The 25,936-nt window shown below is 46.7% G+C and overlaps 1 protein-coding gene across 1 annotated transcript in view; it reads left to right on the forward strand.

Annotated features, from left to right (window-relative positions):
- Nucleotides 1-5,323: 5,323 nt before the first annotated feature.
- The window catches only part of MARF1 (meiosis regulator and mRNA stability factor 1), a gene marked incomplete at its 3' end in the record, with an annotated part of 34,294 nt that continues 13,681 nt past the window's right edge, over nt 5,324-25,936 (forward strand). Inside the window, exons 1-13 of the mRNA XM_084251577.1 lie at nt 5,324-5,441; nt 9,316-9,517; nt 11,577-12,263; nt 13,002-13,176; nt 14,057-14,283; nt 15,323-15,440; nt 17,336-17,508; nt 19,049-19,477; nt 19,670-19,827; nt 19,916-20,074; nt 21,079-21,268; nt 21,969-22,147; nt 23,876-23,956. Coding sequence (XP_084107703.1) covers nt 9,374-9,517; nt 11,577-12,263; nt 13,002-13,176; nt 14,057-14,283; nt 15,323-15,440; nt 17,336-17,508; nt 19,049-19,477; nt 19,670-19,827; nt 19,916-20,074; nt 21,079-21,268; nt 21,969-22,147; nt 23,876-23,956 — 2,720 coding nt within the window. The 5' untranslated portion in view covers nt 5,324-5,441; nt 9,316-9,373. The remainder of the gene's footprint in view (nt 5,442-9,315; nt 9,518-11,576; nt 12,264-13,001; nt 13,177-14,056; nt 14,284-15,322; nt 15,441-17,335; nt 17,509-19,048; nt 19,478-19,669; nt 19,828-19,915; nt 20,075-21,078; nt 21,269-21,968; nt 22,148-23,875; nt 23,957-25,936) is intronic.

A 25,936-nucleotide genomic window follows, 5' to 3' on the forward strand; every position in this document is an offset into this window, starting at 1 on the left:
AGGGAGAGTGGGGGGTAGCCGGAGGGCAGCCAGAGGGAGGGGGCCCCAGGGAGAGCTGGGGGGCAGCCTGAGAGAGGGGGCCCGAGAGCTGGGGGGCAGCCTGAGGAAGGGGGCCCAAGAGAGCTGGGGGGCAGCCTGAGGAAGGGGGCCCAAGAGAGCTGGGGGGCAGCCTGAGGAAGGGGGCCCAAGAGAGCTGGGGGGCAGCCTGACGGAGGGGGCCCGAGGGAGAGCTGGGGAGCAGCCGAGGGAGGGGGTCCGAGGGAAAGCTCGGGGGCAGCCGGAGGGAGGGGGCCCGAGGGAGCTGGGGGGCAGCCTGAGGGAGGGGCCCGAGAGCTGGGGGGCAGCTGGGGGAGGGGGGCCCGAGGGAGAGCTCAGGGGCAGCCGGAGGGAGGGGGCCCGAGAGCTGGGGGGCACCCGGGGGAGGGGGCCCGAGGGAGAGCTGGGGGGCACCCGGGGGAGGGGGCCCGAGGGAGAGCTGGGGGGCACCCGGGGGAGGGGGCCCGAGGGAGAGCTGGGGGGCACCCGGGGGAGGGGGCCCGAGGGAGAGCTGGGGGGCACCCGGGGGAGGGGGCCCGAGGGAGAGCTGGGGGGCAGCCGGAGAGAGGGGGCCCGAGAGCTGGGGGGCAGCCGGAGAGAGGGGGCCCGAGAGCTGGGGGGCAGCAGGGGGAGGGGGCCCGAGGGAGCCGGGGGCGGCCGGGCGGGGGTGGCGGGGCCGAGCGGCCGGGAGCTGAGGCTGAGGCGGGCGCGGGGCGCCGGCGCGCGAGGGAAGCGAAGTTGGCGCGGGCGGCGCAGCCGGCCCCGGCTCCAGGCAGGCGGGACTTTCGAGCCCCGCGGAGAGCCCGGGCGGCGGGAGGCGCGCGCCGGCGAGGGCGAGACGCGGGTGCGGGGAGCGCGGCGGGCGCCGGCCCGGGACAGGGCCGCGCCCCGGCCGGCGGCGGCTCCTCACTTACCGGGCGGGCGCCGGGCGCGCGGCGAGGACGGGCGGCGGCGGCGGCGGCGGGGCGGCGCGACCCGGCCTCGGCCCCGCCCCCGCCCCGCCCCGCGCGCCGGCCGGCGCTGCCCATTGGCCGCCGCGCGAAGGGTCCGCGTCCGCCTCGGCCAATCAGCGCCCAGCGGCGCGGTTTGGAAACTTTTTCCCAGGCCCGGGCGCGGCGGCCACGCGGCGGCTGTGGGCGGGAGGGCGGCGGGCGGCGGGCGGCGGGCGGCTCCCTCGCTGGGCAGGACCCGTCAGGCTCCGGGCGGCTGCAGGCTGCTCCTCGGTCACCCAGGGGACGGGCTTTCCTCGCCACCAATTACATTTTTCCGTTGTTGCGCTTTTCCCATTGCTGAGGGGAGCAGCGGGCGAGTCAGGAGAGGTCTGCCGCGCCATGTGGGTAGCTCCCTGGCCGGCCAGGGCTCGAACTCGTGCTGCAGAGGCTGCGGATTGCTTCTGAGTGCTGTGTTTAACCCCTTGCGCCACCAGGGAGGCTCAGTGTTTTTCATCTTTAAAAGGAGGACATTAAAAGTGCGGAAAGGTGAAAGATCTAGGCCTATCCAGGCTAAGTAATTCCCCGTGCCCTTTTACAGTCCACTTCCTCCAACAATAAAATCTTAACGGCATTATTTTCTTCTTCAAAGGCAGCATAATTTAGTGTACAGGAATTTGGGCCGGATCTGGCAGTAAATCCCAGCTATGTGATCGTGGGCAAGTTAATTCCATCCTCCGTGACATAGTTGCCTCATCTATAAATCGTGTTCATGATAGGATTCTACCTCATTGCATTGTGCAAAGGCAATGAGTATGTATTTTTTTGTTGGTGATGCATGTCAGGCACAGTGGTTACTTCTCGACATTTAATTGTCACAGCAATCCTAACTTTCCACCAACATGTTTACAGAGCGCTCCCGTTTATAACATCAGAAAAAGTAAAATTGTAAGGATGCTAGTAAGTGCTCTGAATAAAGCAAACTCATGTGATAGCAGGGGTCTGGGGACTGTCACCTCTACTAGAATGGTCAGGGAAAGATGCTCTATGGAGGTGACAGCCAAGCTGAGACTGGGATAATAATTCCGGGAAAGCATTTTTAATGACCTCCTTTTAAAGATGAAAAACACTGAGCCTCTCTGGTGGTTAAGCAGGGGTTAAGCACAGCATTCTGTGGGGTTAAGCACAGCACTCTGAAGCGATCTGCACCCTCTGCAGCACGAGTTTGACCTGCCAGGGAGCTACCCACATGGCACAGCAGACCTCTCCTGTCTCGCCCACTGCTTCCCTCAGCAGTGTGTTTCAGTCAGTCTGCCTGTTCTGCTCCCCACTCTGTCTCTGGTGAATCCTCTCACCCCCATACACACACACCTCTGGCCTGTACCCCAGTTCTTGTATGCATAAATAAATAAATCTTTTTTAAAAAGATGAAAAACAAAGATGCAGTAAGTTGAATGCATTGCTCAAGGTGTCACAGTAAGTAACAAATGAATCTTCAAAACTAGGTCTGTTTGACTCCCACACTCCTTCAGCATTTTGCTAGCAGCAAAGAGATCTTAGCCCTCAGAGGCTTCCAAACCTCCAGAAATGTGCATAGCATTCCTTCTTTCTTGCTGAGGTGGTTTAGAACCACCTTTCTCAAATTCTACCTTGCTATGATTTCTTGCTAGTTCCTGAAGACACAAAGGGAACCATCACCTACATCAACAGAGTTAAGCAGAGTACCAACATGTCTTTCAGAAACTCCTACACAGCTCCCAAGGGATCATTTGCATCCTCCTGACACTTTTTCTAATATTTCCTGTCACTCCAGAATTTTATTTGACACTAACCACTCTGAGGTTTCTGGGCCAGGAATAATCACCCCAGTTTACAAACAAACTGAGGCACAGACTAGTGAGTTACCAGTTCTGGTTAAATGACATTGATCCAGTCATTGAGGCTAGTTGTTCTCTATTTCTTTTATTTTCCATAAGAAGGGAAGGCACTGAAATGATTATCATAAAAGTGCTCTTCTGGAAAAGGAGTTTCAGGGATGAGTTTGTCATGTGTAAAACCTTAAAAATAAAAGGGAAATTCTGATGTTCTTTAAAACTTTTTCCTCTTTTTTATTCAGTTTGTTTTCTTTGTAGCTTTTACCTAAAATGAGCTTAGTTTCTTTTGCTTTAGTCCTTCCATCATAATTATCAGTTCAAAACACTAAACCTAACTTAGAAGTTGCTGGGGAGAAACTCATTTAGGAGCAGCTATGTTGGTTAATTCAGGAGCTGAACTGAATGTAATGTAGGAGCTCAAATAGCACAAAAATAAGTCTCCATCCTGGCTTCATAATTGTGAAGAGTATAATATGGACAAGGAAAAAACTGAAAGTTACTGATGCTCAAATAAACAGGAATAACAGTGGCTATACTTAAGAAACTATATTTTAAATGTTAGAGCACTTTTGCAAATATTAAACTGTATTTTGATTCATAATTGCCTGCTTGCAGGGCTGGTGTAATCTGCTTCTGCTAGTTTTCTATAAAAAGGCTATAAAATTTATTTGTAAATACTTTAAAATTTGCAAATTTAAATATTTAAAAATTGTAATTCAGACTTGTCATTAAGTTTTCAACTACAATAATATGATTGATTTTTATTTATGCATTTAACTTGTTGAGACAGACACAGCTCTGGATTTGGAAGAATGTCAATTTCAAGCAAAACGTGGCTGCTTTTTATTAAATTTTGTGGCTAAAAAATCTTTTAAGAAAGTAATAAAATCCAGAATTACTTTGTTTCCTTTTTTGTATTTTTAGTTAATATGGTGTGTTGAAAGATACTAGAAAAGAACAAAAGGGGAGAAAACCAACTGTGAGGAGAGGCATATTTGCTTGGTACTTTGGAGGAAAAAAAAGCCAACCCTAGACGCCAGAAAGATTTGTTTTTCGTCTGTTCTATTCCCACTTGGAAAATACTATCCACACAGACATAATGAAGATTTACTCAACAATAATAAATATCTAAGCAGGCAGATGATGTATGTACTTGTCATTTGCTTTCTGGAAAATGGAATGTAAACACAAAGGATTCTTCAGTTGCGTGTTTGATCTTGCCCTGCACAATAACTTGTCCACAAGGATGCCCACAGGGATGTATTAGCTTCCCCTGAATTTTCCTCCACTGAACGCGGATTGCCTAAGTAATTGCTTCACACTGCAGACTTCAGGCGCAAAAAAACTGTTCTGGCAACTTCGACTGTTTTTTCTGCAAAGTTACTGTTTCTTGACCAACTTCAGAAATAAACTTTCAGGTAGCATTCAGCTAGAGCACTGTAAAGCCATGTCTAGCTTTAGCTACGTGCTTTCTTTTTCTACTTTGCAGCCGGAAATAGTGAGCAGCTGGCAGTTTCAGGCATGACCATTGTGCTGAGTCTTAAATTTTTGTTTCTAACTCCAGGAAAAAGTGAAGATTGTGAGCCGCCTTTTAAAATGGCGCATTTAACCACCTAAAACACAAAATGCATTAGCTTCCCAGGGCTTTTGCAACGAACGATGCTTCCTTTCTGCTCGTCTAACTTGTCGCCGGAATAATTGTGTTTTTTTTTTGGAAAGAGCTTTGGGTTGGCGCCTTTAAAAAATTACGTTTTCTTACAAGTCACGAGGCCCTCTTAATTGAGGGTGACACTATCCAGCCTGGTCTTGGCACACATTTTAATGTTTGCCAGCTGGGGAGCAGCTTCGTGAGAAGCAACCCCCGGCGGGATCCCTCGGGAAGCACATTTGGCAGTTATTTTTTTTCTCCACTCGCCACTAGGTTGCACTAGATAAAGGATGCTGGGCGGTTTGCGCGTCATTTAATTTAAAAAATAAATAAAAGCTCATCACGTGACAAGCGTGGTGTGTGTGGTTTGGGGGGGGGAAGCAGCAGAGAGGAGACAGACACTGAGAGACAGCGGCAAAGACGATCGTGGTTTTCACTGAAATCTCCTTGAATAGCCCCAAAGGGCTGAAACTGTACCCCATTCTGTTGGCCGGTTCCCCCCCAGGTCCCACCCCACTGAGCGCCCTAACTCTCCGCTTTCAGGTTCCTTTCCACTCCACAGCGATAAGTCAGGGGGAAGGCTTCCTTAAAATGGGGGTTTTGGCCCAAAAAGCCGGGGTCGCCCCCCGGGAAGGTCCCTATTTAGGGGTTTATCGGGAGGGGACTGAGCCTGACGAGGCTGCAGGGCCGCGAGGCCCCGCCCCCCCCGGCTCCCAGCACGCCCCGCGCGGGGAGGACGCGGCGCCGGGGCGGGGCGGAGGAAGGGGCGGGGCGAGCGCAGAGAAGGGCGTCGGTTTTGCGACAGGGGCGGCGCGGTCCGGAAGCGGAAGTGGAGGGTGCGCTTGGCGGCGGCGGCGGGAGCTGCGGAGTCGGGAATCAAAACAAAGGGCCTGGGGGGGGCGGGGGGAAGGCGGTGGGTCCGGAATGTGAGCGGAGGTGGGGCCGGCGGCTGAGGTGAGTTTGCTGGCGGCGCTGGGGACTAGTTCCGGATGGACCCACGGCTCTGGGGCCACCGGCTGGAGGGGGACAGTGCCCCCCCACTTCCCCCGCCTATTCCTGGCGGGGAGCGGGGGGTTGGCTCGTCCAAGGAGTAGCACTGGGACCCCACAGTCTGACCCTACCGAAGGTTGGAGTTGTCTCCCTTTCTGGTCCCTTCACGGCTGTCATTCCTGCGCCACTGTTGCCCTTTGGGGTTATTTGACTCCCCGCCCGCACCTGTCGTCCTGCTCCTGTGGGGCCCTCCAGGTGTGGAGAGCAACCATCCCTGAGCAGTGTGCACGGTTGGAAGGTTAGGAGAGGAAGAAAGAGGCAGGTGTTTTTGCAAAGCCCCCTGAGCGTAGCGCATCCTCCTGGCTCGTTCAGCAACCCCTACGGTGTAGTTTCTGACTTGACAAACGGTTGTCTTAGGTTTGAGCCACTCCCACTACTAATTGCAACGCCACACCTTGATACACCTTTTATAGAGTAGCCCAAGCACCTTTCTGGTACCAGCAAGAACTTGCCAGTTACATATGTGTCTTTGGAACTTACAACATCTCTGAGCGGAAATTGAAACCTAACGGGTCTTCCTAAACTTTTATCGAGCTGTTCATTTGCACAACAATTATTGATATGTGCTTGGGACAGGAGCTACAGGAATGAGTACACAAGATCCCCGGAGTTTCTGTTGAAGTAGGGGAGAGAGATAGTGAAAAAGCAAGCCTGAGAATTTTAGATAGGAAAGCTTTGGGAAAAAAACAGTGATGGAATGGGTTGGTGTGCGGGTGAGGAGTAGATTGGGTGTTAACAGGCCACTGCTACGTGCGATACTTCAATTGTCTTATTTAATCTGAGCAACAGCTCTAGGGAAGTGCTACTGTTATTATCAAACCCACTTGACAAAAAATGGGAGCTGAGGTTGAGGGAGGTTGAGCTGTCCACACCTGCAGGAGAGAGGGTGCAGCACAATTGACAGTCATGTCAGTCTGTGCTCTCCACCACTATCTGAATTGCTCAGAGACTCCCACTCAAATCAATTGGAACTTGCTTTGGCTACCTAAGTTATTTAGTGGCATTTCCAGCAATGTTTCAGAAAATTTCAGGGTGCGACAGGCTAATGTGTTTTTGTTTTCTGTTGCACGCACCGGGCAACACTAAAAGCACCTTGGCATGCTGGATAGAGGTGGACAAAGCTTGTCTGCCCCCTTTCTAATCATGTGATCTTGGGCAAGTCATAAAACTAGTTCCTTGTCTCTCTCATGACTTTAGGAGAAAAGATTACATAAAAAGGTTTCTTTGCCTCCTCCTCCCCCCATAATTGTCTCTCTTGCACTGAGCACATGCCTAGTATATAATAGATACTAAGTAAATATCTCTTAAAAATGAGAAAAATGTTAAATGAAGGTGGTTTGTAAATTATGTTATACCACACTTTAGCTCACTCTCAGGACTGACTTTTGAAAGCCTTTGAGAGAAGATGTTGAAATTGTGTATTTTGAGTGTTACAAATTCTTATTTGGAGAAGAGATTGTCACGTGACTTAAGGCCTGCACTTTGAAGGAAAAATAAGTGTTACAGTTCACTTTCATTGTGGCAGTTAACGCCATCTTGTTCTCCAGATTAACCACTCCTAACTGCACGTTGTAGGTAAATGGCTGCTTTATTCATTCCCTCATTTAACATTTACTTGGAATGTATTTTAGCAGGCCCAGACACAAGGGATGCAGTGGTGAAAACAGACAGTAGCTTCCTTTAAGTCTTTCCTCCCTCGGTAATGTTTTGAGGTAGACAGGGGACACAGTAGCTGCAGGAGGAAATAGAAACTCAGTGAAGTTTTGTAACTTGGACCTCAGGGCCAAACAGTAAATATTTTAGGCTCTTGTGAGCCACACTGTCTCTGTGGCAAATACTCAGCTTTGCAGTTGCAGTGCAAAACAGCCACGGGCACTATTTAAATGTGTGTGGCTGTGTCTCAGTAAACTATTTGTGGAAATTGGAACTTCATATAATTTTGTGTCACAAAATGTTATTTTGTTTTTTTCTAAGAATTGCAAAATGTAAAATATGATCTCAGTTCACAGGCCATTTAAATACAAGCTGTGGGCCAGTTTGGGCTGGCAGGCCATAGCTTGCCCACCCCTGGTTTGTGTGATCAGTTCTCTTATTCCTTGAATGTAATACTTGTAATACTTGCATAGTATTTCCCTGCCCTCCCCCTACAATATAGATGTTAAAATCTCTTGAAAAGAGCATCTCATCAGAGAGCTAGCTAAAAGAAACTCTTTTCCCTATGCTCTGATGAAAATTCTGAAAGATAAATTAATAACCTTAATTTGGCCTTTGTAGTAAGAGTAGGTGGTGGTGTGGTGTGCTGGTGAGAGTTTGGAAATGAGGCTCCATTTTCTTCCTCTTGGCTGAGTGCCTCCATGCCCAGGGACCGTAATTGGTTGGATTTGCTTTAGTTCTCTTTTCCAACTTGTGAGAGTGTTGCTGCCCTTGAGTAGATAACAGTAGGGTCACTTCTGTGACTCAAGATTCCTTTGTCAGGTCTTTGGTGACTTAACTCCTAATAAGTAAACTGAGGTTCAATTTTTTTCTGTAGCAGAGTCAAGTTTAAAGTCCACAAAGAGGGCTTCCCCGGTGGCGCTGCGGTTGAGCACTGGGTTGCGAAGCTGCCCGCAGCCTCTGCGGTGGCGGTTCAATCCCCGGCTGCTCCCCGGGCCACAGAAGGAGGGTCCCACATGGCGCGCAGACCTCTCCTGCCGCCCGCTGCTCCCCTCAGCAGTGTACTTCGGTCTTCTGCCTGTTCTGCTCCCCGCTCTGGCTCTGGTGAATTGTCTCACCCTCCCGTGCTTCTGACTGTACCCAGTGCTTGTATAAATAAATAAATAAATCTTTAAAAAAAAAAAATAAAGTCCACAAAGATCACTTTATCTGGACCTGCCATACTCATATCAAAACACAGGAGGATAGGCTGCACTTGGATCAGTTTCACAATTTTCCCTCGTTGGTAAAGAGGGTGTTCTTTTACTAAGATGCCATGTTCTCGTCTGTTAACTTTTTGCTTCTCACAGGTAGTCTTTGGGGATGGTTGAGAAGAATTGAAACTACAGAAAAAGTCTTCTCAGGGGCCTGAGGAAGTTGGCCCCAGCCAAGTGAGGAGGCGAGGTTTTACTCAGAGTAACACAGATGTCCAAGACTTGGCACCGCTTTCAAATATGGGGCCTTGTAGAAAAGAAACAGAGCTCATTCAGGGTTCATTATTGATTTGAAGAGCTATGGAACATGAGGAATGGAACAGGTTTTTTAAAAATCAGGATGATGTGGTTAGTGTTCAAGAATAAAAAGAAAAAGAATCAACCAAGTTTACCAAATTTTTGTAACTTGTAATTTAATTTTTTTTTTTTTACAAATTCAGTTTTTTTTTTAAGATTTTTTTTTTTTAATTTATACAATAGCTGGGGTACAGACCAGAGGTGCGGGAGGGTGAGAGGATTCACTAGAGACAGAGTGGGGAGCAGAACAGGCAGACAGACCAAAATACACTGCTGAGGGGAGCAGCGGGTAAGACAGGAAAGGTCTGCCGCGCCATGTGGGTATCTCCCTGGCTGGCCGGGAATCGAATCCGCTCTGCAGAGGCTGCAGATAGCTTCACAGCACAGCACTCAACCCGCTGCACCACCAGGAAGGCCCATAACCTATAATTTAATTTAATAGCCATTCTACTTTTGTTCCTTAAGATCAGCTGTGTTCAGACCCATTGCACCGTAAATGTACTGTCCCACATTTTAATGAATTGTAAAATTTTTATTTATGCAAATAAGTAATATTGCAATCTCATTCTTAACAGGGTGGAAGAATGAAAGAAAAGAAAGATGAAAGAATGTTGAACCACTTTGTATGGCTGTATGATGGAAGGAAACGAAACTGACAACTCCTGCAGTAGAACATTTGGATGGCTTCAACAAGATAATGATGCTAAGCCATGGCTTTGGAAATTCTCTAATTGCTTTTCTCGTCCTGAGCAGACATTGCCACTTAGTCCCCAAACGGTAACTATGTGCAAAACTAAGGACATAGCAAATTCCTTATGTAAATCAATGAGGGGTCCATTACTTGGGACAGTCTCTCTCCCTGGAGTCTGTACCAAGTTTCCCTCTGCTATTACTCCTGGTAACACATTATTGTGATTTGTGACCCAACAAGAACATAGTATTTTAACTCCTATACTTCTACTCTGAGTAACAGTAGGTGCTTTAAATATTTAATGTTAAAATTTGGGGACAATTTGTCTCACATTAAAGTCACAGATTCCAAAGAGAAAATGTATGTTGTAGTGTTCAGTCAGAGGGAAGTACGAAATACTATGATACTGAGGCCTTCTGAGTTCTGAGTCTGATAATCCAGGAAAGAGTGATAGGACCTTTTCAACAGTCTTTTCCCTATTTAATATTTCTTTTCAATACTTAAATTCTACTGCGTCTTTTCATAGAGATTTTGACAGTTTCTCGTTTTTATTTCATGCATCTTCTTACATTTCTATTTCTGTTTTTGCTGTTGTGTTGGGATTTAAATGAGACATTTCTATGAATTATATAAAAGTATTATTTAACTTGTAAAAAATCAGTTAAATTCCCCATATCCTCTAGGTTTTTACTCTGTAGTTGCCTTGGTTGCTTGGCTTCAGTGATTTGGATCATTTCAGAAGTGTTTTACGTTAAGGACAGTTGACAGCGAGGCACGGCAGCTCAAGCAGGGCTTCGTAGGATGGCAGATCTGTTCCTCATGGAGTCCCACAGTACAGAATTGCACTATGGACTTTATAGATCCAGAAGCTGGGTTTTGTCAGTGACACCCAGAATTGAGTACAGTCAGAGTACAACTCAGAAAAAGCTTGCCCATAAGGACCAGATCTATATAAATCACAATGCCAGTGAATTAACTTCCAGCCTGAACTGTATTTACCAAGAAGGCAGAACACTTCTTGTGGGCTGGTCACCCCACTGCTATTCCCTCCCCTTTAGGAAAAGTCTCACTGAAAATCCAGATTTCTCCCAGGTGGGTGCAGAATCACAGCACAAGATGTGAGATCACAGCAGTCAGATGGACCCTTCTGTGCCATGAGGGGTGAGCGTGTCTCAGTCCTGAGATCAGGGCATCCTCTTCAGCTTACCAATACCTGCAGGTCAGCCCCGGAGGGCTACTGATTAGTGAGATGCCCTCTCGGTGGCCAGGTATTCTGCTAAGTGCTTTGTGCGCACCATCCCATTTAGGAGATAGGTTCTGTTGTTTTCCAGTTGAAGGATGAAGAATTAAGTGTAGAGAAGTACTTACCCCAGGTCACAGCACCACTGAATAGCTTAATCAGACCCAGCTTCTGTCACCAAAGCAATATTAGAACCTTTATAAATATCCTGGCCTCATGTGTCTTGCAGGCATCTAGCAGACACACTATTTCTCTTACATCTTTTCCCCAGATAGCTTTCTAATTATTCTAAATCTTTTCCCCGGAGACAGAATGATTGTTGGTGTGGTGGCATTAGCTCATGCTATGTTAGGGGTTGCCGAATGTCATCAGCAACAGGTTTATAGATCTTTCGTGGATGACCCACTTGGGCAGGTGACTGATCTCATCCATAAAATTTGGAATGTTCTTTTTCTCTGGAAGACCTCACATAAATCCCTCACGGTCTGACTTCAGGAATGATTTGCTCAAAGCACTTTGCTCGTAAACCATCTTTCTGGAATGCTGTTTATTAGGTCGTTTTTCATACCATTCATTTTACCTTCAGAAGAGGCAAAGAGAAGTCACTGAGATATACATGGTTTGCCTAAGCCCTCCTTGCTGACGATGTAAACAGACTCCCTCCCCTAGTCTCTTAAAATTCAGGAAGAACACAGTCCTCATTTTAGTTGTCTGTTTTGATGCTCATGTTCTGCAGACCTCTGAAGAATGCCCCGGTTTTTGCTGCCATTCCATTTTGCTTGGCTCTGATGGAGTGATGTAAACAGCATTGAATACTATTTCCATTTTTGAATGCGGTAGGATGTGAATACCCAAACATCACAGACCTCCTAAAATGAACTTGTGTTCTGGTTTTCTTTTCTCAGAAAGATTACATGGAGAACAAGAAAGTTGCCGTGGAATTAAAAGATGTACCATCTCCCCTTCATGCTGGCTCTAAACTCTTTCCAGCAGTCCCTCTTCCAGATATTCATTCTCTTCAGCAACCTAAAATACAGCTTTCAGCTGTCCCCAAAGTAAGCTGCTGTGCCCATTGCACTAATGAACCCTCCACTTCACCAATGCATTTTGGTGGTGGCGGTGGTGGGAGTGGAGGCACTGGTGGCTTGATTCACACGGGCGCACTGTTAGATTCGCAAAGCACCAGGACAATCACGTGTCAGGTAGGGTCAGGGTTTGCTTTCCAGTCTGCGTCTTCACTCCAGAAGGCCTCAGCTAGGAACAGTTTAGCCAGCATCGCAAGTGACTTTCCTAGCATGTGTCTAGAAAGTAATCTGTCTTCCTGCAAGCACCTGCCCTGCTGTGGAAAGCTCCATTTCCAGTCGTGTCACAGTAACGTGCACAAGCTGCATCAGTTTCCGGCTCTCCAGGGCTGCACCTCCGCTGGCTATTTCCCCTGTTCTGATTTCACAAGTGGGGCTCCCGGGCATTTGGAAGAGCACCTTTCACAGTCGGAGCTGACGCCTCACTTGTGCACCAACTCTTTGCACCTAAATGTGGTCCCTCCGGTTTGTCTAAAGGGCTCACTTTACTGCGAAGACTGTCTGAACAAGGTTTGTATCTTTTTGTTTGTTATGTTGGTGCAGCCGAGGATTGAGAAATGACCTTTTGAAAGTGGGTATCTGTCTTGAAAATCTTCACTGTGCATGGGGCTGAAGCTCTTCCATGTGTAGTTTTCACCCCATCAACATAACTTCTACCACAGTGAAAGAAGCATAAGATAGCACAGGAGGGACCATCCAAAAATGTGCAGAGTAATTATCCAGGTAGTCGACACTCGCAGAGCTTCTTGTGACGTGTTTCCCACACATCAATCAAGTTTGTGTGGTCTGTTGTGTCTTTAAAAGCTAAAGCACAGTCGTGATTTCTTATAAGCAACATGCAGCTTATATACGGACCCACTCGAGTAGCATAGGTCACTGCATGTTGTCCTTCTGTAATCATCTGGGGAACCTGCAATTTGACCTCAGTCACACCAGGTTCTGGTGAAGCCTTGAGCCCCCTTTATGTAAAGTGTGAACGAGATCTCCATCCCAGCAGGCGCAGGCCTCAGAATGGAAAGATCTCATCCTGTGAATCTCCCCTGATTATTTCAAGTTTCTTCTTGAAGTGAGTTTAGGCATGAATAGCTAAGAGTTCTGGGAAAGATGATTTGAAAACACAGCTAATCAGAGGTTAGCAGGTGAAAAGGAAAAACACTTAGAATGTGTTTTCAGTTGTTGTATATCCCTCTAGGTTCTGAAATGATTTATCTGAAACCTCCTCCTTTCTTTAAAAAAATTTTAAAACAGCCGGCAAGAAATAGTATAATTGATGCTGCTAAAGTCTGGCCAAATATTCCACCTCCAAATACTCAAACCGCACCTGTTACTATTCCTCTGTGTAATGGCTGTGGAACCAAAGGAACAGGGAAGGAGACCACGTTGTTATTGGCGACCAGTCTAGGCAAAGCCGCTTCGAAATTTGGTAAATGACAGTATGGTATAAAATGTGCATATTTAAATAGTGTTCAATATCTGGTACTAACACTGCATTTAATCACGTTGAAAAGATTCCTTGTGATTCTAAAGCTGCCATGTATGTGAGTCTCCATTTCTATATCTTGGTTTAAAAATCTTTTTATAGACCAGTAAGTCAGTCGCCCTCTGTGTTGGACTGAGGCTATTTGAGATTGAAAAACTGGGTGTTTGTTAGGAGACTAAGTGCTGGAGGGACTTTTTGGTGTCGGCTTAGGTTCATGACCACACTTGCTGATTGCATACTCTAGAAGTACTTAGTATTTAAACAGATTTAGTAATGGCACTGCTAGTTAAAAACAGTATTTGAAAACCTAAGTGGTTTGAAAGCCCAACAGTGCTTCATGTGATTATTTATTGAAAACATTTTTTGTCATTATAACAGATGTTAATGCAGTGTTAAAAAGTCCTTTAAAATCAAGGGCAGTGTAACCACTTCACCTCTTGGTGCCTCCATTGTTCTTCCATACGGAATAAGCAGACCCGTGTGGGTGGAGTATTAAATCAAGTCCCAGAGCTGCAGCGTCTGGGTCAGTGTTCAAGAAGCATAACTGCTCGCTCTGAGAATGGCCCCCGCTTTGTGAGGGACCTGTTGTGGGCTTAGAGTAACTTGACCTTCAGAACTGTTCTCCCATGAAGAACAGGAGTAATCACTGAGCACAGTGGCCACTCAGGGTTGTCTTGTTAGGTTAGTCACTGAGGTTGGTGTCCGTAAACTTCAATCAGTTTCACTTTTCTGCCACTAGGAATGCTAGGTAGCTCTCCCTGTTTTGTTTTAACTTGCCTTTTCCGTTTCACTGTGTAACTGAAAGTGTTCACTATTTCTTAAGGGTCACCAGAAGTCACACTAGCCGGACAGGTGCTAGAAAACTTACCACCCATTGGAGTTTTTTGGGATATTGAAAACTGCTCCGTTCCCTCTGGCCGCTCAGCTACTGCTGTTGTGCAGAGAATCCGTGAGAAGTTTTTTAAAGGCCACAGAGAAGCAGAATTCATCTGTGTCTGTGACATCAGTAAAGAAAACAAAGAAGTTATTCAAGAGCTGAATAATTGCCAGGTAAAAACATACTTAATTCAATATGGCAGAATAAACACGTGTGATTTTTTTTTTTTAAAAAATGAATTTCATTGCAGTTTGTTGAATAATAAGCATTTATACTAAATTGCAGATAAATTAGCAAAAAGTTATTTTTAAAGTACTTGAAGTCATTTAATCATGTGTGATCTTTCAATAATGCCACTTACATTTAGTATTAGGCAGGCATAATGGTTACATATATGTATTTTTCCTTTAGTTTTTCCTAACCTCTCAATGAATAGGCTCTTTGGGTTCATTGGAAATGTACAAGTGAGACTGAGCAAGATTCAGCATCTTTTTTCAGATCACACAGCCAGTAGGTGGAAAAGCTGGGATTTAAATCCAGGTTGTCTGACCCCAATCTATGCTCTTCAACTGGATGTAGAATCTAGTTCTTTTGACTCATCCTGTTGATACACCATATTGCAGGCAAAAATTATAAATTTATCTCCTTATAAAAACTAATAAATCCTATTGCGTGTGGCATGCCATTGAGGCACCTCTCACACCACAACTTTTGTTACTCTGGAGGTGAAGTGTGAACATGACTGTTTGAACAAGAATAAACACATATTAGCCCCCTTCCATGCAGGTGCCTCACCCTCCCCCACCGCCTACCTGGAGTCTGAAAGCCAGGGTCAGTGTGTGGCATAGAGAGGTGATAGCAAATACCCCCAGTCTTACTGCAATCTCTGCCACCTCCAAATTGCTGGCAGAAGCTACTGGAGAGAATTCCACTACTTCACATTTCACTCACTTCTTTTTCTCTACTTGTTTTCTGAAAGGGGACTAGATAAAGTGCAACGGCAGTTTAGTGATGAGAGCAGGGGGAAATATGGATCCAGCTCACTCATACAGAGACCCGATTTTGAAACTGAGATCTGGTTGTGATTTTTTTTCATCCCTAAATGGCAATAAAATACGAGTTTCTTTCCTCAAGGAGTGTCTGTTCAGATGGGCGTAGGCTGTGTAGTGGTTCCTAAGCTCAGCTGCTGCTCATTGTTGCCAATGCATGCAGGTCACCGTCGCCCACATCAACGCTACCGCGAAGAATGCTGCTGATGACAAGCTCCGCCAGAGTCTGCGGAGGTTTGCGAATACGCACACTGCCCCAGCCACCGTGGTCCTCGTGTCGAGTAAGTGTAGACACACTGGCTGGTCCCAGCTTAACTCACAATGGTAATTAAAGAGGCCAAAACCATGTTAAAGTAATATGTGTCTCCAGAGAGGCTGAAATGCATGGGACGGATCTATGCTTATTTTTGAGAGCTGCTTGGGAAAAGAAAAAATGGAATCTTCTTGGAACTTGAGCAGGTTTTCTTGTGGGGCCAGATCTGTTTTTTTCTTCTTCTTTTTTTTTTTTTTTAAGGAAGCTCTTTTTTTTTTTTTTTTTAAGATTGATTTATTTATACAAGCACTGGGTACAGTCAGAAGTCGGGAGGGTGAGAGAATTCACCAGAGCCAGAGCGGAGAGCAGAACAGGCAGACAGACAAAGTACACTGCTGAGGGGAGCAGCGGGCGGCAGGAGAGGTCTGCACGCCACGTGGGACCCTCGCCCGGCAATCGGGGATCAAACCGGCGCTGCAGAGGCTGCGGGCAGCTTCACAACCCAGCGCTCAACCACTGCGCCACCAGGGAGGCCCCGTTTTCTTAATTTTTTAATTTCTACTCCTATCCCCCCCCCCAGTCTAGTATCGCTAATTAAAAAATTCCAAGATGAATAATTCCTAGGGTTCAGCCTTGCCCAAATACTGTATTTGCTCCCTCTACTAACAGAAGTAGTGTAACAAGACAGTGCCCTGGAAAAGGGGAAGTTCCAGGTTCCCTGCCCCACCCAAAGGAGGGTGGAGCAAAAGAGAAGAGACAAGCTAGAGAGGAGACTGAGAAAGAAGGAAGCAAAATCAAGATAAAAGCTGCCATTGTTACCCTCCCTAAGGGTCTCTCATCTACATTTGCTTCAGGACCAAAAGGCAAGTGGAGTGTCTTCACATGTCTCTCTGCTACACGTCTGAAACGTCCCCTTTTCCCAGGCACCACCCTGTTACAATCCCCTCAAGACCCGCAAACCTGCCTGCTCTAAATAGGTTCTGCCATCCGCCGCATCAACACAAAACATGTAAGACTTTAATGGGCAGGAACTTTAACACAATTAGGAAACAATGCAGGAAAGGCGAAGAATATAGTTTCTAAATCAAGCACCCAAAGTGACCCGTCCCACGGGATTGGCCCAGAGCAAGGCTCCAAAGCCTGCCACAAGTCTAAAGCACCTTTCAGTGGAGACCCACAGAAAATGATCAGAAACAACCAGACAAGTCTGGGAGGAAAGGAGCAAAACAAGATAAGAGCTGCCTTTGTCACCTCCCCACGGTTCTCTCACCCACATCTGTGTCAGGACCGAAAGGCAAATGCAGTTTCTTCATGTGTCTCTGCTGCACGTGCCTCCTCCAGGTCTCCTTCTGATTCTCCACCCTGCTTCCTTCCTTCTCAGTCTCCTCTGCGGCTTCTCTTTTCTTTCTTTCTTTCTTTTTTTTAAAGATTTATTTCATTTATACAAGAGCTGGGGTATAGGCCAGAGGCACAGGAGGGTAAGAGGATTCACCAGAGACAGAGTGGGGAGCAGAACAGGCAGATCCACTGAAATACACTGCTGAGAGGAGCAGGGGACGAAACAGGAGAGGTCTGCTCTCCATGTGGTTGCTCCAAGGCCGGCGGGGATCAAACCAGCACTGCAGAGGCTTCGGATAGCTTCACAGTGCTGCGCTCAACTGCCTGCACCACCAGGAGAGGCCCACCAGCTTCTCTTTTCTTTTGCTCCACCCTCCTTTTGGTGGAGCAGGGAACCCGGAATTCCCCCTTTTCCTGGGCACCGCCCTGTTACACTAGCGTGTGTCTTGAGGTTCTAAAAAGGGAGAGGGGGGAGCAAATTTAATCACAGTCCGGCCATTCTTCTCAGTGGATATCAGAAGAGGGGTCTGTCTGTCCAGTGTTTCTAATGCTTGGGGTGGGGGTGGGCTACACCTTTTCTTTCAGCTGATGTCAATTTTGCATTGGAACTTAGTGACCTGAGACACAGGCATGGTTTCCACATCATTTTGGTCCATAAAAACCAGGCCTCAGAAGCACTGCTGCATCATGCTAACGAGCTGATCAGATTTGAAGAGTTCATTTCTGACTTGCCCCCCAGGTTACCACTCAAGATGCCGGTAAGTAGGTTTGTGTTTTTCTTGCCATTATTCCTGTGTTAGATTATGGAGACTGAAGATAACCCTGGGTGAAGTTGTTCTTTACAGGAGGCCAGATATTGAAATAAAGCTTAGAAACCTTCTCTGACAAATATATAGGGAATTGATATGTATGAATCTTGCTTTTCGTTTTTTCAAAATGTCATAGGGAATTTTAGATTTACCTTTCAAACAGCCACTTGCCAGTGTCCAGCCAGCAGTGTTTTGTGCCAAGTGGGTGGAAGTAATTGAGTAAGAATTTCTGCTCTTTTAGCTTCTAGGTATTAGAGGTAAAGAATATGGTGACAGTTTGCACGTACTGGCATGGTTGGAGTGAAATGAACAGAGTAACTAACTGTATGCTTTCTAGGCACATAGTGCCTGGGCTCTACCAGGCCTCTGGCTGTCATTTCTGTAGTTGTGTTCCCTCATATGTGTGGAGAGTGATAGCTACACCTGTAGTCTATTAAGCCATAGGATTGGAGAATGAGCAGGATGAGCATTTCTGATAGTCTTAATGTGGGATAAGAGTGCATATTGTAATGCTGAGCTGGTTTCAGCTGTTTGGAGTATATGTGTAACTCGTAAAGAAACAGCAGTAATGGGGAGGAACTGTTGTGTGTGCAGTCCCTACATGAAATGCAATCTTGACATAACTTAGTAGCTGTGGTGTGACAGAAGCACCTTAGAAACCCTTTTGTCCAATGAGATCCTTTTAGGGAGGGAGAAGTCAGTGCCTGGGAAAGAAAACAAGTCCTGTGACCATGTTAGGGGGTGGAGTCCACAAAGCCTAAATTGTTAGGGGGAAAAGGATGTCCCAAAGCAAATTCCATATAGGCTTTGTGGACTCCACCCCCACCCCTAACAACCACACTGCTTCTGGCAGTAGAGCAGAGGCTGGCCCCTGGGTCTCGCCATTTGAGACCTTGCGCTGCTGGTCCCACTGCATGCCCTGATATCCAGCGAGCCTAGAGTCTGGCCCGACATTAAACACATGATCCACAGTTGGGGATACCAGAGTCTGGCTGGAGGGGCCAATAGTCAGGCCCTGCTTTAGGCTTCTGAACTCTTCTAACTCACTTTTCTTGTTCATTATGATTTTAGTCTTTTGGCTGCAACTACATTTCCTTCCTCCTGCTTCTTGCGGCACTCACTTTTCTAACCTGGGAGACTAAGTTAAATGTGGTGTTTTAGGTGCAAGATTGTCCATTTGGGAGATCCTTGTTCCTCATGGTTTGAAAAAAAAAAAAAAAAGACCTGAAATAGGACACTAAATCTTGCCAGATAAGTTTCTTTCACTAGAGTGATAATTGAAGATACATCTTAAATTAATGAATGCTTTTAAAATAGCTTTCAATACCTTGCCTGCACTAAATTAGTTTACTCTCTCTGTTCTAAATCACTGTTACTTCCCTTCCCAGGTCATTAGCTTAAATTGCGATATGACTCATTGTTCTTCCTATTTTGTGATAGAAGGCGTGCCCTTGAGTTAACCTGTGGTAACACTCTTCCCCTGTGCCAGCAGTGCCACACTCTGCTCTATGTCTATAACCTACCAACAAATAAAGATGGCAAGAGCATCAGCAATAGGCTCAGACGCCTGTCCGACAATTGTGGAGGGAAAGTGCTGAGTATCACAGGCTGCAGCGCAATTCTCCGCTTCATAAACCAAGATAGTGCAGAACGGGCTCAGAAGCGAATGGAAAACGAAGATGTCTTTGGTAATAGGATCATTGTGTCATTTACTCCAAAAAGTAGAGAACTCTGTGAAACAAAGAGTTCAAATGCAATCGCTGATAAAGTGAAGTCTCCCAAAAAACTTAAGAATCCAAAATTGTGCCTCATCAAAGATGCAAGTGAACAATCTTCCAGTGCCAAAGCCATGCCTGGCAAAGGGGCGCAGGCACATTCTGGATCTGCTGCAAAAAATGCAAATGTTAAAAGTTTACAGGTAATTTTGATACCTCTTGCTCTCTGAAGTTTATGGTAGGTTTGGTTTCTGAGTTTCCTGTGCCTGCTTGCTTTTGACCCGTCCTTTTTAAATTTTGGCTTGGAATGATACTCATTCGAGTGTTTTCTGTACGTGGTCGGACACATCCGGGTGTTTCAATGATCATTTCCACTCCATTTGTCTCTTTTCAAGGAGCTGTGCCGCCTGGAGCCAAAGACTGGCACTAGAAGCTGTGAGCCCCTGCAAGGTCCCCTGAGGCTGGGAGCCCCTGCTCACAGAAACCCAAGTGCTGCGGCACCCATACCTAAAACCTCGGGGATGGCGGAGTCCGTTTACAAAAGTACCCTGAAGTAGGTTAAGTTGCTCTTTCTCAGAGTTGCTGGTCTCATGTGAAGGAAAACCAAGTGACCTTTACCCTTCAATTTCCCCCTCCATTAGAAAAGAGAACCTCAGTGCCCGGAGTGTTACTAGTTCTCCTGTAGAGAAGAAGGATAAAGAGGAGCCAATGTTCCAAGTGAGTTACCCGTCTGCTTTTAGCAAACTGATTGCCTCCAGGCAAGTTGGTCCTCTGCTCACGTCTCAGTCTTGGACTTCTCGGTGAGTCTAGCTTCTTGATCCATTGTGTGGTGGCCGGGTGGGGATGGTGGGAGCTCCCCTGCAGTAGAAAGGATGACAAGATAATGTGTGAAAGAATGAAAGCAATAAGGAGCACATAAAGGATTAGAGAAGCCTTTCCCCGTGGCCCCCAGTCCTCTCTCCACTGTTTGGGGACCCTGCTTCTCATCACTGCCCCCCCTCCACCTGGGAACCTTGGGAGCACAGGTCAGAGAGAGACCTAGTCTGGTGTCCCTGGTCTATGATCACATTCAGATGCCCTTACCATTTATTTCCTTACCGTGATGTGGGAAAAATCCCTACCAGACACACATTGTTTACTCTTACTCATAGTGTAATTATAGGAGGCCATTTGGGAAGTAAAGGTCTCTGTAGACCACTATCATTATCCACGTCACACTTGCCTAAGCTTCTGAACTCACCGGGTAGTTCTGGAAGTTTGGAAGACGAGGGGCCGTGAGGCGTGAGGCCACGTGGCATCCCAAGGGCCCCTCCCAGTGTGGTGTTTGTCCTGCGGGGTTGATGGAGACTCACTGTAGAAAGTGACTTTGGGCCTGCAAAATTACATCCAAAAAGTTGCATAAAGTTTTCTTTGTATGGAGAAGGACTGCACCAGAGGAGCAAGGCTGTCTGGCTTTTTGAGAGCTGGGGAGGTTAAACACCTTACATCACTGTCACAGCTAATTTCCTAAGAGTCAGTGGTCAAAGTAGAAAGGTGAAAAAGTAGTTCTTCCTGTCTGCCTTTAACTTTAAACATGCCAATGAAAGACTATTTGATATTAAAGTAACTTGACTGCCAAGGGGTCAACACAGTACTTTTGATAATAAGTTTAAATCAGTATATGTTTAAGATATAAACACATTTGAAAACCGAATTGTACCGTGGTAAGCTATTTCTCTGTGTAGCTTTGTACAAAGTCTAAATGATATAAACTAAATGAGTAGAATAAGCTTTTTAAAACTGCCAATCTGTGTGTTTTAAGCAGGAGTATGTCTCCAAACCTTTTAAACAGAGCCTCGCCACTTGCTTTCAGCATTGTGCATTCGAGCAGCGGAGCCGACTGCCCAGACCCCTTTGCAAACGGCGCTGACATCCAGATCAGCAACATAGACTACCGGCTGTCACGGAAGGAGCTGCAGCAGCTCATGCAGGAGGCCTTTTCCAGGCACGGCAAGGTAACCTCTTTTCTCTTGCTCTTGCCTTTGTTTTCACTTTTGCTGGCATTTCAAGTGGAGATGAGTCGGTTAACCCAGAACTGTCGCCAGGTATAGGGGTTACTGGAGCCCCAGTAACTGGAGCCCCTCTCTCTCCTTGGTTTGCTTGGGGTGGTGCTGTACATGCAGTTTTCAGGGCACAGCCCCAGAGAGCAAGAAACCCCACAGGGCAAGACTTGAGGTTCTGGGCAGGAATTTAAATGGCACTCTGGGAGAGAAACACTGGTCTCATGGTTTTACTTAGCTCTGGCTGGTAAGACAGAAAAAGGATTCTTAAACAACCTTGGCTTGGTTAAGATCTTACTGCATCTGACTCCACTTTCAGATGCCGCGTGCTAAAAATGCCTTTTCCCAACTGGTAAAATAGCTCTGCCCCAGGTTTTTGCAGGGTCTGGAGAAGACCCTGAAGACTCCCCGTGTATGTGTACCCGTGCGCCTGCCGCAGGGAGCTGTGTGGGCCAGAACACACACCAGGCCAAGCCAGTGATGAGTCTCTGAGGTCCTCTGGCTCACTTAGGTTCTGGTCCTCAGAAGGACAGAGTAGACTGGCTCCTCACGGCAGCGCTGAAGTCATGGGTGTGCTCCGTGATAATTAGCCATCAGTCTTAGGATGATGGAGCTTGAGTCAACACAGCACGCCATCTTCCTTTCACTACTGCAGGTGAGGAGCGTCGAGCTCAGCCCCCACACGGATTACCAGCTCAAGGCTATTGTTCAGATGGAGAACTTGCAAGAAGCAATCAGCGCCGTGAATAGCCTCCACAGATACAAAATTGGCAGCAAGAAGATCCTGGTCTCCCTTGCCACAGGAGCTGCTAATAAATCACTCTCTTTACTGAGGTAAAAATCAAACACAATGCTTACTTCAGAAAGTAACATTTTGGCCCAGAAACAATTTTGGAAGTAATAAAAATAGACTTCATCACATTCACGACCTTCTTGTGAGAATTATATAAGCAATAATGTTATTCTTCATGGTTAGAGTTAGAAATCAGCTAGTTGAAATGATTTGACGCTTGTTCCAATGATTAATCAAAGGTAAAGTGCGGCTTAAACTTGGCAGGCTCTGAGGAGGAAAATTGAGCACCACACATCCAGTAGAGGTTTTAAAAATAGTGGACTCTGCAGTGAAAGTTTGTGAACCTGAAAAGCCTGAAATGTATTCTTCTAATCTCAGCAGAAGGGCAAATTGTCTAGGAAGGTAGCCCCAAGTTTCAACGAGCAGACATGCCCTCGTGTCCAGTAGACAACAGCCCCCTCAGTTTACATTCCAACTATTAGTCTTAGGAATCTGGAAGTAGTGGTCTTCATAGTAAGCTTTGCTGCTCCTTTGGCTCTACCTGATTTGGGGGGAGCCCCCAGTAAAACAGGACTCACTTCTGTATACTTGGATGCACAAAGCTCTTTTCTCTGACATGTACTTCACTGTTATTTTTAATTGTGTTTTTATGATAAATTAAGATAAAAATAGGGCCTCCTCTGGTGGCGCAGCAGTTGAGCGCTGGGCTACGAAGCTGCCCTCAGCCTCTGCAGTGCCGGTTCGATCCCCGGCCGCTGGTGAGGGTCCCACATGGCACGCAGACCTCTCCTGCCGCCCGCTGCTCCCCTCAGCAGTGTATTTCGTCTGTTCTGCTCCCTGCTCTGGCTCTGGTGAATTCTCTCACCCTTCCACGTTTCTGACTGTAAATAAATAAATAAATCTTTAAAAAAAAAGTTTAATTAAAAAAAAGATAAAAATAATCCTCACTGAAGAAAATTAGGAATTTCAAGAACGTAAAAGAAGCAGGAGAAAAAAAGGATCCATGATTCAAAGCCAGTCATTCTGAAGAGTCTGACTTTTTCTCTGCTGAGTGTGGTTTTGGGGGTGCCTTTTTGTTTTTTTTGAAAACCATAGTTGAGATGATACTGTTTTCAGTTGTGTATCCTCAACTGTGGGAATTCCTCTCCCTTACCTCTAGCACTTGACCTGCAGGAGACATGAGCTATTCTCTTCTTCGCTCTGAATAGAGCAACATTTGTCTCACTGAGTAGTTGGTGTCATGTGGATCCAGATGTGATAGCCCTGTGCTTGAGTCTCATAGGAATCCCAGTGTGTGACTTACATGCTTTTGTTGCCTTGCCCCTAGTAAGGTTTTTTTTTTTTTTTTTTTGGAGAGTACATTCTGATCTATCAGAAACTGGTCAGTGTGTTTTGCTTACACACAGTGCTGGCAATTTTATGGTCTCTAATTTTTTCTTTTTTAAGATTTATTTATTTATGCACATAAGAACTGGGGTACAGGCCAGAGGTGTGGGGGGTAAAAGGATTCACCAGAGACAGAGTGGGGAACAAAACAGGCAGACTGAAATATACTGCTGAGGGGAGTGGCGGGCAAGACAGGAGAGGTCTGCTGTGCCATGTGGGTAGCTCCCTGGCTGGGGATTGAACTCTTGCTACCGCGGGTGCAGATAGCTTCATAGTGCTGAGATTTGACCCTTTGTGCCCCTGGACTCTATAGTTTTCAAAATATAACTCAGGTAGGGGAAGTGGTCATCTGTGTTTTAATGGGCCAAAATTCTGTCTTACAGCGCAGAAGCAATGTCTGTTCTTCAGGATGCTCCTGCCTGCTGCCTGCCTCTGTTTAAATTTACAGATATCTACGAGAAAAAGTAAGTCAGGTTTACTTCTGCGTTGGTTCAGTTAATATTGATTGGTGATGTCCATGCATAAAAACACAGGAGTGACTCTTGCAGCCTGGTGAAGGGAATGAGATACTGATGTTTAGATTTAAATTTCTATTTTCACCTACATTTTAAAAACTTTTCGTTTTTTAGCCAGTTTTGATCTCAGTCCCCAAATCTGTCCTTTTATTTCTTTCCCCACTTGGCCGATTAATTTTGTTATTCATTTGGTGGACATTTTTGAGCCCTGTCTAGTTGTAAACTCCAGGATGACAGGCTTAGAGCTGACCTGATGCCATAGCTTCAGTAGCCAGCACAGAGTAGGCGCTCAGCAGGACCTGGTACAATGAAAGACTGAGGTTCTGTGGAGGATGCAGAGCTGGGAGACGCAGCTTCTTCCTTGAGGAACTTATGTCTGGAAAAGAAGATGCTCACAGACCATGATAGAGAAAAGTAGACAGTCATGAAAAAGGAGGAGTAGGAAGGAGGGAAGGCGTTGAGGATACCGAGGGTGGGAAGAACAACAGGAACTTGACCTTGATTCTGTGGATGCAGGAGCCGTGGGAGTGTTGGGGACTGAGGGCCCAGGAGAGGTGTGCTGCTGGAAACCTGGCTTCAGGAAAGACTCTTGGGTGGCAAGAGTGTCTGTGATGGAATCACGGAGTGGGAGGAGCCGGTGGGGAGAAGGCTGCACCAGTTCCGGTTCCAAGCAGGTGCTGTTGGAATGAAGAGATCTAGGTACCTCGTCCATTTGGGATGTCAGTGTAACTGGCCTGAGAGATTAGTTTGATGTAGCAAGCGTGGTAAAAGTAGAGGTCGGTGTGATTGAGCTTTTTGTCCTGGATGACTGGGAGGTTCTTTGGTTAAAGAAGAAATAGAGAAATGGTGATAAGTTGAGGAGGAGGTCCAGTGAGTTTTTGACCTTGGTTTGGGACAAGAGTTTTTAGGGGAAGGAGGTCATCGGTGTCTGGGTGGGGAAGTGTGCACGTTTAGAGGAAAGATGTCTCTCAAGATACGGCAGGTGTTTGCCTATTGGCGATCCTGAACGGCATGGGGAATGGATGAGAACCAGAGGAGAGGGCAGAGTTGGATGGATGCCGCCACCAGGGGCAGGATGTGGGTGAGAACCAGAGGCGAGGGCATTCTCAGGACGTGTGCAGAGAGAGCACATCAGGAATCTGGGATAGCCTGCAGCATCAGGGGGACTGAGGCAGTCGCATGAGGTTTGTGGGGAAAGAGGAGGCCGCTGGTGATGGGAGAGCCAGCTCATCAGTCCTGCAGATAAAATCCTGGAGAGAAGGGCTGACAGATGGCTGGGGAGACAGTAGGCCCCTCCGGAGAGTCCAGCTGTTTTCATTCTAGGGAAGAAGAGAGAATTCCAGACTGGAATGGGACAGCGTAAGAGGGTGGAGGTGGAGGTGGACGAGTGGTATGGGCAGAGGGAAAATCGGAGCACATCTGTAGGGTTCTGGGAAGAAACTATCAGAGCAGCGGACATAGCATGCTCCTCATGCATAACCACCTTAATCCATACATAACCCTGTGAGCTGATAAAATCACCCCATTTTATAGATAAGAACACTGAGGTCAGATTAGTTTGTAATTTGACTGGGGTCACACAGATTGAGTCAGGATGTGAACTCAGATGTGTCTGCCTTCCTAGCATGTGCCTTTAAGCCCCAGGTTAGGAAAGGTTCAGATCAGGGGAGTGGTTTAGGGTCTCAGAGGAAGCACAGGCAACAGGGTTGAAGAGTAGTGAGGTAAGAGGGTAGCTGGAATGGGGTACTTCTCTTCTGAAGAACAATTTGCAGGTGAAGGGGAGGCACGCTGAAAGGGCTGATGTCCCATGGGAATTAGGTAAAGTCACTTACAGAAGCTGCTCAGGGTAGAGAGTAGGTTCTGGAAGACAGAATCCTAGTGACCTGTGAGTCCAAGATGACTGGTTCAGGACTGAATGACTTTAAAGAA

The sequence above is a fragment of the Talpa europaea genome (genome assembly GCF_964194135.1).
Source record: "Talpa europaea genome assembly, chromosome: 12".
NCBI lineage: Eukaryota > Metazoa > Chordata > Mammalia > Eulipotyphla > Talpidae > Talpa > Talpa europaea.